The 19,662-nt window shown below is 33.4% G+C and overlaps 1 protein-coding gene across 2 annotated transcripts in view; it reads right to left on the bottom strand.

Annotated features, from left to right (window-relative positions):
• Nucleotides 1-19,662, bottom strand: part of KLHL1 (kelch like family member 1) — a 369,777-nt gene that overhangs the window by 137,662 nt on the left and 212,453 nt on the right. For both annotated transcript variants that reach the window (XM_058683193.1, XM_058683200.1), the window contains exon 5: nt 16,507-16,719. In XM_058683193.1, the coding sequence (XP_058539176.1) occupies nt 16,507-16,719 (213 nt within the window). The remainder of the gene's footprint in view (nt 1-16,506; nt 16,720-19,662) is intronic.

Raw genomic sequence — 19,662 nt, 5'->3', positions numbered from 1 at the left:
TTCCCTATTCCCTGCAAAACATGGCTGTAGTGATGTCCTTTTATGACTGCAGCTCAAGTAGGGCAGCCACTCTGTTATAGTTCTGATATTTCTGAAGTAAGTAATATGGTTTTCTCCATTATCACCTTGGTTCAGGGGCCCTGAGTCCTCAACCTACTTTGTGCATTTTCTGAACACTGGCCACATCTCTGTAAGTAGTGCCTTCATTAACATCTCTTCATATGAACCATTTTTGGTAAATTTTATCTCCTGCTGGGATCTTAGCTATTGCACCATCATATAGTTTATTTTTCATACACTAGCTAGAATGATCCTTTTAAGATAGAGTTACTCTCTACTTTTGAATACATTTGAATTTTTCCATAATAAAAAATAAGAAGAAACAACAGAGCATGTGTCTTCTCTGTTCAAAATCCCTCAGTGACTTTCCATAGTAATTGACATAAAAGCTAAACTCCTTATGACCATCTAAGCCCTGTATTACCTATTTCCTGAACACTTCTGACCTCATCTTCCACACACCTGCTACCTTGTCCAAAGAATTCTATTTACCTTGGCCTCATTGCTGTTCCTTCTTCCTGGAACACTCTTTTGTCTGATATCGATTTGGTTTTTCCCTCATTTATTTTTTTGTCTCTGCTCAAAGTCACTTTCTCATAAAGGACTTCTCTGGCCTACCTAAATTGGCAACCCCAAGCACTCTCTCACCTTGTCTTGTTTACTTTAATTCATCATTATTTTCACCATCTGAGGTTTAAGGAAGGCATAGTTCATTTGATGGTTGGCGCCAACCCTTCATTCTGTCCTCCGCTTCTTGTTAAAATGTGGCTGCATTAGAGTAAAGAGCAGTCTGTTTGAGTCAACACCACTCCGTACAGGCAGCACTTAGAAAGTCTTCATGAAATGAGTGAGTGAGTGAATGAATAAGTGAAGAGATTTCTAGACTGATTTTCACCGAATGATTGATTCTGGTGTTTTATTAATGGTAGCAGTTTAGATCTTTGCTGTTTTCCCTGTTGTATGTGTATATGATTTACTGTTAATCAACATATCAACATATCAATAAAATGAATATGTGTTTTGAAAAATTCACCCTGGAGGCATTGTGAAGAGCAGATACAGATGGGGAAAGATGTCACTAGAGTTGGACAATTATCACTGAGTCCACTGCAAAAAAGAAAAAAAAGACTAATCTAAAGTTATTGAAAATATACATGGAAAGAAAAGGTTTAGAACATTTTTAAAGAATCACATTTACCAAAAAACAAAACAAACAAACAAACAACATACACACACACACACACACACACACACACACAAAATCAAAATAAAAACAAAAGATTCCAAAATTTGGTGACACATGAAGAAGACAATAGCTGTTAATAAAGAATTTATTTGAAGATCTAACACATATCTAGTCCTTGTTTCTGGACATGACATCAGGACAAGATGCCATTCCTGTCTCCTAAAAAATTGATCAATCACGGGGTGCCTGGGTGGCCCAGTTGGTTAAGCATCTGACTCTTGATCTGAGATCAGGCCATGCTCTCACAGTTTGTGGACTTGAACCCCGCATCAAGCTCTGTGCTTACAACGCAGAGTCTGGGATTCTGTCTCTCCCAGTCTCTCTCTCTCTCTCAAAATAAGTATTTAAACTTAAAAAAAATTTGACCAATCAGATGAAATGTGTATTTACCATTCAACTAAATCTTTATATTTCAGGCATAACTTATGTATGTGCCCAATTCTACATATATTTTAGCATACACAGAAAATAATGAGCATTAGCACAAATATTAGGATGAGGTCAAATCTAATATTCAGGATAAAATCTCATCTTTTATTTTTATAATAGCTGAATATTATGAGTGACGACTCACTGAAACTAGATTTCATGTGTTCCTTTCGATTAAATATTCATCACTCCCTAAATTCTTACCATATACTTGCCATCTTTTATTCTAGCTTCTTTTTGAAAAGAGTAGAACACTTATGCTGATTTGTAGCAAATTGGGAAGTTGTTTAATGGTTTGGAAAACCCCTATAGCTGACTGAATTGAGAATAACACACTCATTATTATTTATGACTCTATTTCCAGGTCTTTATAGGTCAGCTTATTGAATTCACTGAATATGCTGCTTTTCCAGCTCAGCAAAGCAAATTTTGCAAGCTACTTTGTGGCAGAGAGACTCATAAAAATGTGCTAATTTTTTAAATTATAAACACATTTTATAATTTGTGTTTATAACTTGGGATAATTTACTCTAAATGAAAATCTATTGTTCATTAACCTTTGCCATTAAGAATTCCAAAACTTTAAAAAATAATAACCACCCAGGGACACCTGGGTGGCTCAGTCGGTTGAGCATCTGACTCTTGATCTCTCCTCAGGACATGATCTCATGGTTCATGAGTCCTTTTTTTCACACCAGGAAAATGAGAAACATAATATGCAAACTACATCAGGAAAGAGATTAATAACAGAACATGATTTATATAATACTTATTTTTAAAAGCTATTTTTCAGTTAACACGATATTTATTTTTTAAATGTTCTTCAAAAGAAAAATAAATATTTTGCTTTAAAATCAACAATTGAATTTTGATTCTTTAAACATCTATTAAGTCATTATTCCATGCCAAATAAAGATAAAATTTCTTTGGTGAAAAAATAAGTGTTCAGAAGTATGCCTGAGTATTCTATTTTTTTAATTTTTTATTTATTTTTGTAAAGATTTTTTAAAAGTAATCTCTAAACCTGACATGGTTAGGTTAGATCCCCCAACCCTGGATCAAGAGTCACACGGTGTTCTGACTGAGCAACCCTAGCGCCCCATACGTGAAATCAAATTCTATATTAGTTATTCATTCAGGAAAATGTTTCCTTTGAATTACAATAAAATTAGACTTTGTAGTTAAAATTATCTAACTTTCTACTTCAGATATAACAGGAAAAATTGAAATGTTCAGGATCTATGTTGTCTTTTCTGCTCTAGGTGTCATGATGACAGTTAATACCTCAAAAACTGCTAAATGCTAAGTAAAAGTTAAAATATTTTTTTTGTCTGAAAGCTTGTTCTCATAGGTGGAAAAAATTGTTTTGATAATTAGAATTCCTAAGTTCCATTGCACATGCCTCTGTGAGTTTTTAAATTTAAAATATCTAAAGTAGTCTGCTTTAATTCTCACAGCCTGAATTTCTACTTGCAAAATATTAGGGGGCTGGTTTTGAAGGTCTTTCCTCCCCCCGAAAAATTCTGTGAAAGTAAGGTAGATACACATTTTAGTATGGCATTGTGTGATCATTCACATATTTTCCCTGGTGATTATGGAAATATAAATTCTAAACTGATCTGAATTGGCTTGATAAGGAAGACAATAGTGTGGGTAAGAGATATTAGAGTAAACTACAAATTAACAAAATTAAAAAAAAATCACACAGTTTAACCAATTATTGTTCAGGTTAAAAAGAAAAAAAAGAGAAAAGTAATATACCCACTTAATGAGTTCTACTTGATGGGGTTAACTATAGAAGACTAACAAAAATTACTGATAATAGCAAACTCTTAATTGTTTTCATTAACTTAAAATTGAATATATGGGGGCGCCTGGGTGGCTCAGTCGGTTAAGCGTCCGACCTCAGCTCAGGTCACTATCTCACGGTCCGCGAGTTCGAGCCCCCAGTCCGGCTCTGGGCTGATGGCTCAGAGTCTGGAGCCTGCTTTTGATTCTGTGTCTCCCTCTCTCTCTGCCCCTCCCTCGTTCATGCTGTGTCTCTCTCTGTCTCAAAAATAAATAAATGTTAAAAAAAATTTAAATAAAAAAATTGAATATATGGAAAGTAAATAAACTTTTCTCTAATTTATCAGGAGTCTTGAATTGGAAAATTTGATGTATTTGTGGGAAATATTAAATTAACATGTGCACCATTTTCTTAATGGGGTTGGAATATGAAATTGCATGGTACTCAGCACCAATAAGATTATTCTAAGATAATTTATCTTTGTATTTTGAAAAAATAACATCACTCCAAAAAATTCCGAATAGTTATGCAAAATAATATATAAGTATTTACCATTTTTTAACATTAGCAGTGCACTGTTACTTTTTGAATATTATTAAAGTAACAACTTATATTCTGGGTGACCTATAAGTATTTGCCATCTAATTAGAATGGAAAAGAGTGCTTTTGCCTGATTCTCTGGATAGTCATTAATGTTAAATTGCTCTTCTCTTGGGGGTATTTTTTCCATTTTCAGAGTCATTATAATAATAAACTATTTTATTTGATACTCTTGGAAATTAAAATTACAGTCATAGTCATTTCAATACTTGTGTGATAAAATTCAATTCACTTGTGATTCATTCACACAGTATATAGTTTGCTTCCTTTCCTCTTAGGAATGATTTAAATGATACAAGCTTGCAAAGTAATTTTAAACAGTTTATCTATTTTTTTAAGTCATAGGATTTTTGTCATTTAAAAGCTGTGAATGATGACTCTCAGGAAAAAATGACTCCAGTGGAAGGAATCTATATTTCACTAAAGGCCATTTATTTGATGAGCAAAAAGTTCTTTAAGTTTTTTTTGTTTGTTTGTTTGTTTGTCTGCTTTCTTTTAATACATATTGAATGACTGAAAGGCTCATGAGAGGTTTCAAGCATTGTAAAAATTATTTTTTTTCAGATGGAAAGACATACATATCTTAATTCTCCATAAAACTGTCAAGTATTTATTGAGTAGGCATCAATTCTTAGGGAAAAAAAAATTAATTTCATTCACACAATGTTACTGACAGAAAAAAATATTTCTATCTTCTTGTCCTGAAGTGAAAACTGAGGTCCAATGAAATTAAACTTTCCATGAACAAACACTGAATTAATGTTGAACTCAAAAATATCAAATAAACACTCATTTATACCACTGCATCTACTCAACTACCAAAACTTGCATGCACATATTTTTGCTTTTCTCCTGTTCACATAGATAATTTCCAGTCCTCTTTTCTAAAGTCAATCTACCCACTTATGCATGAAATCCTACCTACCCTAGCACATTTAGATAAAATATTACAACAGTTCTTCCCTCTGTCTTACATCATCAAATTTCCTGTCTTCAGAATCACACCCGTGAGTATGTAAACATGCCTGATTCCTCTCCTTCAGTTTGGTGTTTATCAATATATTTTGTTTGTTTTCTTTATCAATTTATTGACCCTCAGCTCCAAAATGATCTTTTTCAACTGTTTTGTGAAAATGGATGATGAAATGGCCCGTTAAGGTTTTTTTTTTTTTTGTTTTTTTTTTTTCTTTGCCAGCTAGCACTATGGTAAGCATTGTCAGTAGAGGACACTGGAGAGACACTAGGGAGAAAGATTTTGCTTCCTGGTTTGAGTATGCCTATTCACCGGATTTCTGCAATGAATGCAGTTTCTCTAGTGCTTGCCTCCTGCAGAGCATGATGGCCAGGAGAACCTAGAAAATTATCCCAGAAGTCTCCCCAGGTGATTTTGTAGCAGGGTGTCTCTTTTGGGATACCTAGAGGGAAGATTGCTAGTAAGTTCTAAAGGACAGATTTCTAGAAAATTCTACCACTGCTACACCACAATGACTTGTCTGCCATTTAGTTAGCCATGGCTGCACTGTCTTCAAGGAGGTCTGAAATCTCAGGTGGGGTGCTTCCGTGGGTGCTCTGTCTCAGCCCCAAGGCAGTAAGTAGCTGCTCCTTATACAAGAATACCTTGTTTTATAGGACTTTGATTTACTGTGCTTTGCAGATATTGTGTTTATTACAAATTAAAGGTTTAAGACTTCACTGGAGGAAGTAACTAAAGATGTGGTAGAAATAGCAATAGAACTAGAACTAGAAGTCGAGCCTGAAGATGTGACTGAATTTCTGAAAGGTCACAATAAAACTTGAATGGATGAGTGGTTGCTTCTTATGGATAAACAAAGTGGTTTCTTGAGATGGAATCTACTCCTGGTGAAGATGCTGTGGAGACTGTTAAAATAAAGAATTTGGAATATTACATTAACTTTGTTGATAAAGCAGTGGCAGGGTTTCAGAGGATTGACTCCAGTTTTGAAAGAAATCTCTGTGAGTAAAATGCTATCAGGCATCATTGCTTGCTGCAGAGAAATCATATGTGAAAGGGAAAGTCAATCAATACAGTAAACTTCATTGTTGTCTTGTTTCAAGAAATTGCCCCAGTCACCCCAGCCTTCAGCAACTACCACCCTGATCAGTCAGCAGCTATCAACATGGAGGCAAGACTCTCTACCATCAAAAAGAACACGACTCGCTGAAAGCTCAAATGAAGGTTATCATTTTTTTAGTAGTAAATTTTTTTCTAAAATAAGTATGTACATTGTTTTTCTTCGACATAATTGCACATTTAATGGGCTATACTTTTATAAATGTAAACATAACTTTTATATACACTGGGAAACCAAAAAATTCATTGGACTCACTTTACTGTGATATTCACTTTATTGTAGTGGTCTAGACCTAAAACAGCCATGTCTCTGAAGTATACCTCAGAAATCTGCTATTTCTATATTCTTTAGAGTTCCTTTAGCTTTTTAGTTTCTAACGCTTCCTTACTCCAAATCCTTGTTATACTTAGTGATTTTTTAAATAAATTTTCCATGTTAAAATTTCACTTTGTTTTTGTTTCTCTTCATTGAATCCTGGCTGATAAACCCAGCCACTTACAGACTATTTTTTGGTTCAATTTTGCAGTTTTAAACATCCTATGTATTTACTATTTTAAATGCTAGTTTTCCCACATTTGCTTAGCTCTATTCCACAGAAATTAATCTTGTCAAAGTTACCAATGACTTTCATATCCTTAAAAATCAATTACCGTACATCGTTCTATTTGATCTCTCAGCAGCATTTGGTACAGGTTATCACTCAGTCCTCTCTGATGGTTTATTTTATGAAATTTCTGCCAGCAAGCTCCCTTGGTTTATATACTATTTGACTAGTGTCTTGATTTCAGTTACCAGGTTCTTTCTATCTCTAATTTTGTAATGTTTCGATGCCCAGAACGTGATTGAGTTCTCTGTACTTATTTATCTATTCTGACTTCTTAGGTAATACTATCTCATATCATGGCTTTAAATTATATCTATATGCCAACGGTTTCCTAATTTATATCTCCTAGTGTACCTCCACAACACCTAAATGATGCATTCAACTGCCTATTCAACATTTCCACTTAAAGGCTTAATAGAAATCTTAAAGTCAGTATTCCATAATATCCTTCCTCATTAGGGCTCAAGCCAAAAAACCTGGGATCATTTCTGATTCCTCTCTTATCTCTTATTCTCCCATATAAACAGCTGTACTTACAAATATAACTAGAATGAGGACACTTCTCACTATCTTCATTGTTACTACCTTATTACTCTTATGTGACTTCTCAAATATCTCACCTCTGCTATTGCTATCACCTCCTAACTGGTTTCCATTTTCTACTCTTGTTTCCCTGTAGTATACTCTCTACACAGCAACTAGATAGTCCATTCAACTGTGTACATGAGATAAAGTTCTTTTCTGCTTAAAACTCTGCAATGGCTTCCATCACACTCAAAGGAAGTACCAAAGTCCTTGCAATTGCTTACAAGTCATTCAATGATTTCGATCCTCACCTTCTCTAAATTCCTCCAACAACTCACTCCCTGGATGACTCTGTTTCAGCCACACAGGCTGCCTTGCTTTTCCTCAAAGAGTAACAAGCAAAAATATTTTATAAAAATAGCAGTGTGGACAGGGGATGCAGGAACAATATGTATTTTATCTATATCCCAAATAAATTACTGATCAAAATAAAATAATCTTATAACTGGATCAAGGTAATTTCCTCTACTATAGCTTAACCTATGATATTTGCCCCCAAATTAAGAGTATTCTTTAGTCTAAGGATCCTATTTTAATCTTCAGATTTTATTTCTATAAACTTCAGTTACTAAAATATTAAAGTAGCTTCATGAGTTAACTGAGTTCCCTAAATCCTAAATTAAAATAGCTAGAAATATTTTAATGATTTAAATGGCTTTTGCTTCATTCCAAACATTCCACGATTTTTGTTAGTCCTCTTACAAATTATTATGTCCTTTAATTTTATCATTGTTATATAAAATAGGCATGAATAAAAAATGAAATTCTTCTTTAATGTTTAATTGAGGAAAATGATTGTTCTCACACTGTGTGGCCTCTTGGTAAATGTTATGTATATTATTTAATATGTACAAAAATGCTTATGAACTAACTGAAGTTCAAGGGTTTTTTTTCCCCATGGAATGGACTTTGTGTTCTGATATATTATGCTAGCAATGAAAATGGGACATTTTTTTCTTATAGCCAACTTATTTTTAAATGTATCATTAAATCAGAGGAATTCTAATGATTTATGTTCTATGGATATATCGAATAAAGTAAATTCTATGGATATATCTAATAAAGCAAAGAGATGAGGGAGCATATCCTATTTAATTTGCTTTCCTATTGTCCATTCAATAAAGGATTTTCAGTAAAGTCTGAATCAATGTGCTCTTTATGACTTCATCCTTAGTACCCACTGTTAGCTCCATCATAACACACTATTGTAGATTTCTCTTTCATTTCAGATAAGTCATATATCAACATATGGTTAAATGAAACTACAATTCCTAAGACCTAGAAAATGTTTTCATTTGTTGACTTGATGAATACTTTTTGAGTACTCATTATGCCAGGAATTTTGTGAACAAGAGCTTCAAGTCTGGTTTTCTGAAAAATATATTTATAAGGAAAGAGATAAAAACAGATTAAAACTCAAGAAAATAGTAGGTGAAAGTGCTAAGAACAGGACACATTTGAGGTGGCATGTGATTAATTAGAAAGAGTCAGCCATGCTATGATGAATGTAAACATCTTCTAGGCAGTAGACGTTCAGAAAAGGGGTGTGGTGGGCAGTTCATCCCAGCAGGTAGGAGTATGTTATTAATGGCATTTTAAAGAATTGTCAAGGTCTAGTAATAACAAAAGTGGGCTGACTTTTGGCCATTTTATTATTGTCTTTAATAATCTACAAACTATGCCTCCCCTTTCATTGCTTGCACCTGAGAAGATATTCCTATCATCACCATCCTCTTCCACTGGCAAGCCACTGCTTCTAGCCCCCAGCACCAGCTGGCACAGATATGCTATAGAAGAAATAAACTTGACCTGTGCCAGAAACAGAAGGAATATCAGTGTACCTAGAGTATACTAAGTGCTGGGGAGAGATTAGGTCAGGAAGTTGGTAATCATGAAATAGACGATGCAGACTTTGCAGGGCAAGGATATTAGCATTTAGTCCTAAGAGTATAAATCTTAAATTTGAGATTAATGCATTCACACTTCAAGAGTTCTGTTGTTGGAAATTACTGCCATAGTTAAGCATAAAAGTTCTAGTAACAGGTAGGATACTATTCCAATTGTGCAGGAGAAGGATGGTGGTGGCTTATTTTAGGATGGGGCTGTAGCGAGGCCAAAAAAAAAAAAAAAAAAAGAACAGACTAAGGATATAGTTTAGAATACAGTCAAAAAGGACTTCCTAAAGAACTGAATGTTAAATGCAATGCAAAGTTAAGAATTAAAAGTGATGCTAGAATTTAAGCCTAAGCAACTAGATGGTTGGTAGTGCTATTTACTGAGAGTAGGGGAGCAGGGAGAAAGTCTTGGGATCTTCAATTCTTCCAGTATGTGAAGTTTTGGATGGCTCTTGGATATCTAATTAGAGATATCAAGTAGTTAACCAGGTATTTGAATCTATCTCTCAGGAAAAGTTTAGAGCTAAATATATACATTTGGAACTTACAATTGACTCCTATAAAGTATTTAAAAGTACAGGAGTAAATATTATTCTTTATGCAGAGCACATGGTGTCCTGGGGCATTGCAACATCACGGAGTACAAAAAAATTAGGAATAACAATTGGGTAAGAGTGGCCAGATCAATTCTGTCAAACGTCGCTGGGAAGCCAAGTATAAGATAGAAACAAATGAGATAGGCAGAATATTACAGCATGGAGGTTTGCGGTGATTTTAAATTGTTCAAAGGATTGATTACAGTGTATTGAAGAGAGAATGATGATTATTAATAATTAGATTTATTACAACTATAAATAATAATTACATATTTTGCTTGAAAAGGAAACGGAATTGAAACCGTAGGTAGGAATATGAGGAGTTTTGTTTAACATATGCGAAACAACAAATCTACATGAGTTAATACCAATGATCCGATACGGAACAAATTAATAATATAAAATATAAAAGGGGTCACTGAAGTAGTGAAATTTCAATGGCAATAAAGATGGGATACAAACCACAAGCATTGAGATCAGCCCTTGACAAAAGCACAGAGGCTTTCAGCACTGTAACAAAAAAGTAGTCTTTCAGATTAGGTTCCAATTTCTCTACCCTCGTGACCAAAGAGAGTAATGTGTGTAAGTTTGAGTTTGTGCTTGTGCATATCTTTTGTTGTTGTTGTTGTTGTTGTTTTTACATTATAACTCACTTACAAAAATTGATGAAATAAAAAATTATTGTATTTTCTTAATATTATAACTTGAACCGTGAATGCCATCATGTGATAGATGATCATGAAACTAAATGGTATTTCCGGTAAGATTTTAGAAGCATATATTGTCTGAGCATTTCTGTTTTAAAAACACTGTTTCTCAAGTTTCTTTTAGAGAATAACATTATTCTACACTTTTTAAAACTATTACAGTCTAGTTTTGTGGAGAAGACTATTTCTTTGATGATGTCTGGTATAATCATTAATTAATCAGACAGCAAGCAGATCAGAGAGAGAGAGAGAGGAAAAAAAAAAAAAAAACAAACAAAATAGAACAAAAACAAATTGAAGAGTAACAAAGACCGGAAATGCATTGTTAATGTGTTTGATTAATTCCTTTTGCCTTACTCCTTTGTAAGAGTTAAAAGTTTTTTTCTTTTCTTTTCCTTTGTAAAAGTAAGATATATAACACACTAAATACTGAACATTTATGCTGACAAACTTGGAGAATTGTTGGAATTATCAGGTGGTCTATCAATGCTTCCTTTGGAGAAGTAAAACCAAACAAAACATATAAATTACTCAGGAGTATAATCTACTCGGTATATCTTACATTGTGATTTATGAATGCTCTTGTTATATTGATTTGTTCTTTGTCACTTTGCTTGCTTTTCATTAGGATTTTTAGTGGTGGCTATAATTTTTATAGACAGCAGAATCTATATCACTGGTATCTGATCAACTGTCACATTTCCAATGGAGTAAAAAATGTTGATGACCTCTCCCTTCTCATATTGCTATTATTACATAAAGAATCTTTTGGAATAAATTAATTACAGCTTTGCATAGAAATATGTATTCTTATAAAATAGAAGTAGTATCTGTTTCCTTAAGATACACTTTCGGTTTCCTTGTTATTTTGTTATTTTTTATTATTAAAATAAGCCATTTTCTTCTAAGCTTAGGCAATCATTTGTTATTCCATTTCATATGTTTTTTTTTTCTTTCACATTTTGCTACCGAAAGTGTTTATGTATATAAACACACACACACACACACACACACACACACACACACACGCAGCTACGTATTTCCTTTAAAAGTCAGTAGGTGTCTGGTTAGTAAGTTATAAGAAATCTTTATCCTTGTCATCTCAAAAGAGAAACAATACCGATTCCAAATAGGAAACATAGTTTATTTGTATATGTCTAACCTTCTAAATAATCTCTGACTGTGATAAAACTGAGTTTTTTGGAAGATATTTTGACTTGAGTATATATAGAATTGCAATCCTTCATTTTTGGAATAACATGATTTAAATTTCCAAACCAATCATTAGAAAGGAACACACCAAAAATTGGATAGTTTTTGTACTTTTAAAACAGGTATATAAGAAATAAATATTTATGTACGTATTACAAGTTTATATCTTATGAAATCAGTTAAAACGAGTGGAAACAATAGTTTCATAGTGTTAGCACATGTTATTGCATAGGAACATATTCTTTTGTTGCATCTTTATAAAAGAAAATATAGGAAAAAAGTAAATTTATGCATACAGACACAACACACACATACACATTCACTCTCTAAAATGAAATTTCCATACTTTTTCCAAGTCTGTTGAAATTTTTAAACCTCTGGGCAGTCCAGAAAAATATAGAAACTCTTATGGAAAATTCTACTTCTCCCTTATTTAAAATATAATGTTAAAAGATAATAGAAGTCACTCACTGTTAGACTATAACTCAATTATGTATTTCTTTCATTTTGCCTTTTCCTCAGTTCCTTTCTATAGCAAAGCCAACTGAAGTTATTTCAGCAATAACTATTATATTTCAATACAAGATAAAATAGACATTTCACTTCTGAGTCTTTTTATGTCTCTTCTTTTATTCTCTTCTGAAGCTCATGGTGTCTACCACTGTGCTTAACTAAAATCCATACTGTCTACCAAAATTTATATCTTTATTATATATTTGTACACCAAATTAACATAATTTATACTTTATAATAACATGCATTAATTTATAAATAAAAGAGAATATCAGAACAGATTTTCTCTTGTGAACTTAAGAAATAACTAAACACAAATACACATGATGGAAAAAATATCTATGAGAATGCAGATTGTGATAAATAATTAAATTGAAATCCACCTAAGGCAGGTTGGTCAATTGGCTCACAAGTATAAGAGAAGACTATTAGTGTAGTAATAATCTAGATTTATTCTTTGACAGCAGTCAATCTTTTAACATGTTTTCTTTGTTGATGAAGTCTCAATGTCTTTATTTTTACTTTTTGTTTAAGCTCTAGAAATTTTTCCATGCACTTACTAAATAGAAACTAGAAAATCAAGGCTGTAAAAATACTCCCAGTTATTTAGTTTAGCTTTATCCCAGAAACATATATATTTTTTCTGTATTTATTTCTTTTTGTTTAGACATCTCTAAATCTTGGTTTTCTACTCTTGCCTTGGTCAGTACTTGTGTTTTGCTTCACAATATTATATGTAGCTCCCAACAGGTCTTCCGAGCATCGTTCTCTCACTTACCTGAAACCTGTCATTTACATCACAGGAATTATCATACAAATTCTTCTCTCAGGTCTCCTTAAAAAGTTAGCCCATTTACTCTTTCCCTTCGAAAATAAATTCTTACCTCACTAGAAAAATGGAGATTTTCCTTCTTTTAAATATTGCTAGTACTTTAAAATGTAACATTGCATTTTATATAACTATTAAAGATTAAATAAAGGTTTATGTATATAATAAGCACATATATTTAATCTTTAATAGATATGTAAATTATGTATATAATAAACATATATATATATACATATATATATATAATAAACATATATATTGAGAGAGAGGGAGGAGGGAAGAGAGGAGAGTGTTGGTGTATAAGCAATACATAATAGGTGTAAACATATATTTAATGGCTCCAGGATCAAGAAAAAAATGTTTCCTGATCATCATAATGGCTTTTCTTAAAGACCCTAAGATGCTTAGTTTCTTTGAAAGCTCATGTAAAAGGCTAGAAAATCCTAGATTTGATTAAACTCTTTTTTTTTAACCTCTGTCGGAGATTGAGTTAAATATGAAGCCAACAGAAAAATACTACACTCATTTCTCCTCAGTGGAATAATCAGATACATCCAGAGCACAATCTACAACTCCATAGGAAGACAGCTATCATTCCCATTCTCAATTTCTTCATTTGTCAAATGGTAATAATAATATTTACTACATGGGATAATGAAGAAATTAAATGAGATGAAGTGTATTATTTTTAGTAACTAAAGAAAGAAATAAAATCATGTTATTTCCTATTCCCCTGCTCTTCTTCCTTCACCAGTCTTTTTGTAGGAATATTCAAAACTGCTGTATTCAGGCGATTTTTTTATGGTGTTCCATTTTTGAAAGCAAACAAAGAAGCAACGTACACTCAGTAGAACTACATCACAGCTCAGGTTTGCAAGAAGTCTGGATTTCTCACTAGCTCTATGGCCTTTGACAAGGTCACTTAACCTCTTTCAACCTGTTTTCCCTCTGTACAATATAATTAATAACATCTACCTTGCAGTTGTGTATTGAAGGTTAGAAATATATGGAATGTGCATGTAATTCTGTTAGTTAAGAAGTGATAGCTCCTCCTATATCCAGAAACATTTTATGAAAAGAAAATGTGTTTTACTCTTTCTTCTTGCACATCTATCTTGAAATTATATATAAAGTTAGTTTGGAATGGCCCTAGTTTGAGAAATGAGGAATAGAGAATAGATATATGCTATATTTATACCTATTAGACACTGTAATAAGAGTATACTTAAAAGTCTTTTACTAGCGAGTTACACCAAAAATATATATCTTAATTTCTAATGTTAATAAATAGTTTAATTTATTAAGATGAATCAGGTGAACCAATAAGAATTAAAACTATAATTTTAATGTGTAGCCTTAGGAACAAATAAGCTAATAGGATGTACATGTCTATTCTGATGGAATAGTATAGACAGATGTATAGGTAAAAGCATCTCCCATTTTTGATGACAGATGAGTATGATATTTTTGGCTAATAGTGATCATTGGCCATTTCTATCCTGAGAGAAGATCCCCAGGCTTCAAAGAATATCTTGCGTCAGAACCTAGGATGGAAGATGCAGACAAATCCAGTGCTTGGCTTCACAGTTTATTCTTTGTTTAGTTACCTAAATGCATTTGTCTCCCTTTTAAAATCCTGGTATTAGGATAATCTTATATAATTTGCTTAGGCAGGATTTCCATAAATTCTTTTTCTCTGTTTTTATTACTTTATTCATTTCAGCAGCCAGATGAAAAACAATTATTACTGTATTAAGTTTGATTTGTTATCCCAATTTTGACACAGTGTTTTTTTTTTAACTTTCCAATCTTAATATACGACCATACCTCTCACTTCACGTATTAGCATGTTATATTTGGCCTGTCATTCTTTCCCAGTGCCCTAATTCCCTGTATTACATTCTTAGTAATATATGTATTAGTGAAAGTGTTGAGGGTTGTATGGATCCAAAAGAAGGATCAGGTGAATGTTACAGGCCCCCCACAGCTACCAGAGAAAAAAATGTATACACAACACAATTTTATCTAACATTGCGGAGGTAAGAGCTACCCTTCAAGCTTATTTTGGATAGCCTGAGAAGACAGAAACCCCATGTTAACATTGCTGCACATAGATAATTTTGCAATGTTACAAATTAGTTTAAAGCACAAGACTCCAAATCAGAGAAAAATACTCTTCTTCTTACGAACTGAATAAACTTGTTCTTATCAATTCACCTGTGTCTTACATAACTCATCAATCAAAGGAGGTGGTTGGTTCACTTGGTGTATGGATTCTCCTTAGCTCCAATTATTAAAGATTTCACAATCCCAACTGCCAAAGGCTGTTGTTTCATAAGTATGAACCCCGTCAGTATATGTCTTATCCATCTATAGAGGTTTGATATCTCATGCATTGAGCCTTAAAATATACTTCAAGGATGTATTTTCATCAGAAAATGATCATATTATTACACCTTAGGCTAGATAAATAAATTATATAGAAGATAGGCAGATGGGTAGATTGTCAAAATAGGGAACCAGGGAATTAATTGCAAAGTTTTAAACATCTTCTAGATACTATTTATCTAATTTGATCCTCTCAAATTTTTTGTGTGATAGCACAATTTTATTCTATATATAAAGGAATTGAATATCAGAGACATTAAGTGACATTCTCATAGTTATATGAACATGAGTCAATATGTGGCAGAGACGGGATTCAGACCTATCATCATCATTTTCCATCACCAAATTTTCCTGAAAAGAGTATTTGATTAAAAGTAAAAATAAAATCGTGAGGAATAATAATGAACAGGGTGTGATGCTCCTTTTTCTTTAATAATTGAACAGTTGTAATAAAATGGTAATGGAGGGGCATAAAACTTAGTTTGGTAAATGATTGGACTTTCTGCTTTCAAGTGTGTGTGTGTGTGTGTGTGTGTGCGCGCGCGCATGCACGCATTTACTATATACATATTAATTGAACATGACTATGTTACCAAATGCTTTATGGGTATTATTTTCTATTTTAAGTTGTTATTATCCTTTTATTTATATTTTTTTTTAATTTTTTTTTTCAACGTTTTTTATTTATTTTTGGGACAGAGAGAGACAAAGCATGAACGGGGCAGGGGCAGAGAGAGAGGGAGACACACAATCGGAAACAGGCTCCAGGCTCCGAGCCATCAGCCCAGAGCCTGACGCGGGGCTCGAACTCACGGACCGCGAGATCGTGACCTGGCTGAAGTCGGACACTTAACCGACTGCGCCACCCAGGCGCCCCCCTTTTATTTATATTTTGATGTTACTTTTAACGTAGGATTTTTCAACACATAGTAGCCATTTATCAGCATCACATGCAATTACCTGTGGCGGAAGCAGTGGCAGTCTTATAAAGGCAAGAAGCATACTCAAGTCATTGCATCTCCTCTGCATGTCATACTTGACCCACATCATTAATGCATGGAAGATGGTTTCTTCATCAGGGACATTTACATCATCGCTGGCCAGGAGTTTATGGAGCTCCTCAGCTGGAAGCAGTAAAAACTCTTGATTTCTCATAACTTCCATTATGTTTTCCTGCAGGGAGAAAACATCTTGGCATAAATTTGGCTTCACTTTGATTTAGCTAGCAAAGCATCTCAGAAAGAAATGAGAAAAGTCGTCAATAACCTTTGTTCTCATTATAACATAATCCTTGAGACTTAATCCTTCAGAAACTAGAAGCTGTTAAAATGAAAGCATTGTAATTGTAATTGAAGTGTAAATGTATCAGAGACAGCACAGATCTTGTAATAACTGGAGGATTATAATGTTGAGCTTTGTTATGCAGGCAGAATGTACTAAGTGATTAAATGTTCAAGTTTCAAGTGGACCTGCTATGTAAGATTTGGTGAATACGAAGAGAATACCATTTCAGATTTTTTAAAGCTTGACTACCTATACATGAATCAGAAAGTGGGAATGAAACTACATAGAGAGTAAATGACACTATAAGATGCATCATTGTTTATTTAGAAGCAAAAAAAAAAAAAACACCCCAAAACAAACAAAAAAACTCCCAAAAAACAAAAAAGAAAAAAACAAATATAGCACAAATAGGCCAGAGAAGTCACAAAAGCATGTATGTTCCACCCTTTTATTATCTCTCATACCTCCCTCCTCTCATCACAATTTCTCTGGCTTAATTTAGATTCCCATTTATTTTCTTCCAGATTGCTGCCATAACCTTCTAATTACTCTGCCTGACTCTATTCTTAGCTTCTTTACTGCAGCCCCTATAATAATGATAGAATGTGTCTAAAACATAAAATGTATGCCATTACTCTGAAGTTTTGCTTAGTTTCGTTTGGTCTACTTTTGTTTTTCGGTTCAAATCTCTTGGTTAACCACACTAGTTTTTTCTGGTCTGACCTCTTTCTGTTCTAAGACTACACGGCTTCACCTTATTTGTGTTCCAGTCACAAAAATTACTTACTCTTCTTTCAATTTCCATCCTGATTGACATGTCCTCCCTCTCTCCCTCTATCGCTTTAAAATGACTTTCATCCATGTTGTTTTCCTAATTTCTGTCATTTTCAAGACTCAATTCCAAATCTACTTGCTATATATGGGCTTCTCGAGCCCTCTGTCTGCTTGCATTTGATCTGGCTGCCCCATCCATCATGCCTCTGCAGTGCGTGGTATTTATATTTGAGGCAGCAGTTACCAAACTGTGGCCTAATTTTCAGTGTACTTAGGGGGTCTCATCACAAACTGGAAGCTCCTTGAGACAAACACCTTGACAATTAACCTTATATATCTAGATCCTGGAACATAGCAGGTGAATAGTATATATTTATTGAATTGCTGTGTTGATGATCTTTGTAGAGAAGAATAAAATCTTGGAATTAGTACAGAACAGTGCAGTTTTTTCAAACACATTTTTAAAACGACTTGTCAAAAACTTTGTATTTTAGCAGACAGGCCTCAGGGGCTGATGTATGGTTAGGGAAGACAGATCTGACTGGTTGCCTCTTCTGTTCCACCTTCCTCTGTGTCTCAACTCCAACAAAGATATAAGTAAGGATTCTCAAATCACAGTTTTGGTAGAAATCTCAATACATGCCTATTATAGAAAAAAATCTAAAAGAGATGGGACTAGATCTCTTCCCCAAAAGGCATTATGATTATCCTAAAGCTGAGTAGGAGATTCAGCAAGTGCCCATTACCGTGTATGGAAGAGCAAATCCAAACACATTTTCTAAGTCAGACCTAACCTATATTAAGAGTATATCCTTGGTACTGAATCCAAGGCTTGAAATGCCTTCAGCTGTCACAAAAGCATGTCAACTTTTACTTTCATTCAGGTCATTTTTCATATTTATGTACATTTAATTGACATCACAGAATAGCTGATTTCCTGGAAATTTTTGTCCCCAGTGTTTCCTCTGTGCCTAATGTAGTACTATGTAAATTATTGACGTCCAGTAACTATTTACTGAAGTAACCAATAGAGTGTTGTGAGAAATAGTGCCACCAAGTTTCTCTAAAGAACTTGATAAAAAGTGAGATCAAGATGGCTTTGAAATCTTTGAAAGATGTTTTTGTCCATCTATTTTTCGAGTTACTGAAAAATCTATGCCTCTATTAAACTACATACAGAATTGTATAGCTAAACCAGCAGTATACAGTAAAGGGTGCCATAAAAAACAGTTCTATGAAACTCTTAGTGGTGTCTATCAAAGACATTGTTTAAGGCATATTTTGTTATATTTTACAGTGTCTCTTTATGATGACCCTTGGGAGAAATTTCCTACAGGTTTTAGTAGCAGGAATAATTGCACTTCTCCTGAGCAAATTGGTTTGCTTTTACTATGGATGTTGTAAATTATGAAATTGATCAGATTTCTCTTTTTATTTGGCCTTTAGAAAACTTAGAGTTAAATTGAAATCTATCTCATAGGAAGGCTATAGCCTTTTATAGTTTGATTTCTTTTTCAGATGCTCCAATAGGTGTCATTTAACATCACTACAGCAGAATTTTTTTCTTTTATTCCTGAATCTGATTTAGAGTATATTTTTATAATTTTATGTCTTTGCAAGGCATACTACATTTTTGGGAACAAGCCAGGTTTGAAAAAACTGCAATAAATAAACTGGACATTAAGAGCTAGTAGCAGATATCACTGGATCTGTCACACTGTATAGTATGTTGTTTATTATTTTTCCTTTACATATTTTAGAGTTCTGAAGTTCTCTTTGCTCTTTTTTTGTTTTCTCCATCAAGTCCCCTTTTCGTGATACACTGCCTAATAGTTTCCTGGTATTTTGTTTTTTGTTTTTTTTGTTTTTGTTTTTGTTTTTGTTTTTGCTTATTCTAGCTTCTGGTAATTGTTTTGATTTCATTATGTTCTAGTCACTGAAGAAGAAAAGAATATAAATTCACACTAGTTTCCATACATTGCTTGTGCACCTTAGCTAACTCCTTGTCAGAGAAGATCAAGTAATGAAAGGCATAAAAGTTCTTTGGCCTATTTACCT

This window comes from Neofelis nebulosa, chromosome 1, assembly GCF_028018385.1.
Source record: "Neofelis nebulosa isolate mNeoNeb1 chromosome 1, mNeoNeb1.pri, whole genome shotgun sequence".
NCBI classification, from domain to species: domain Eukaryota; kingdom Metazoa; phylum Chordata; class Mammalia; order Carnivora; family Felidae; genus Neofelis; species Neofelis nebulosa.
Note: the sequence above shows the minus strand (reverse complement) of the source record. Positions and strands in the feature narration are given on the sequence as shown.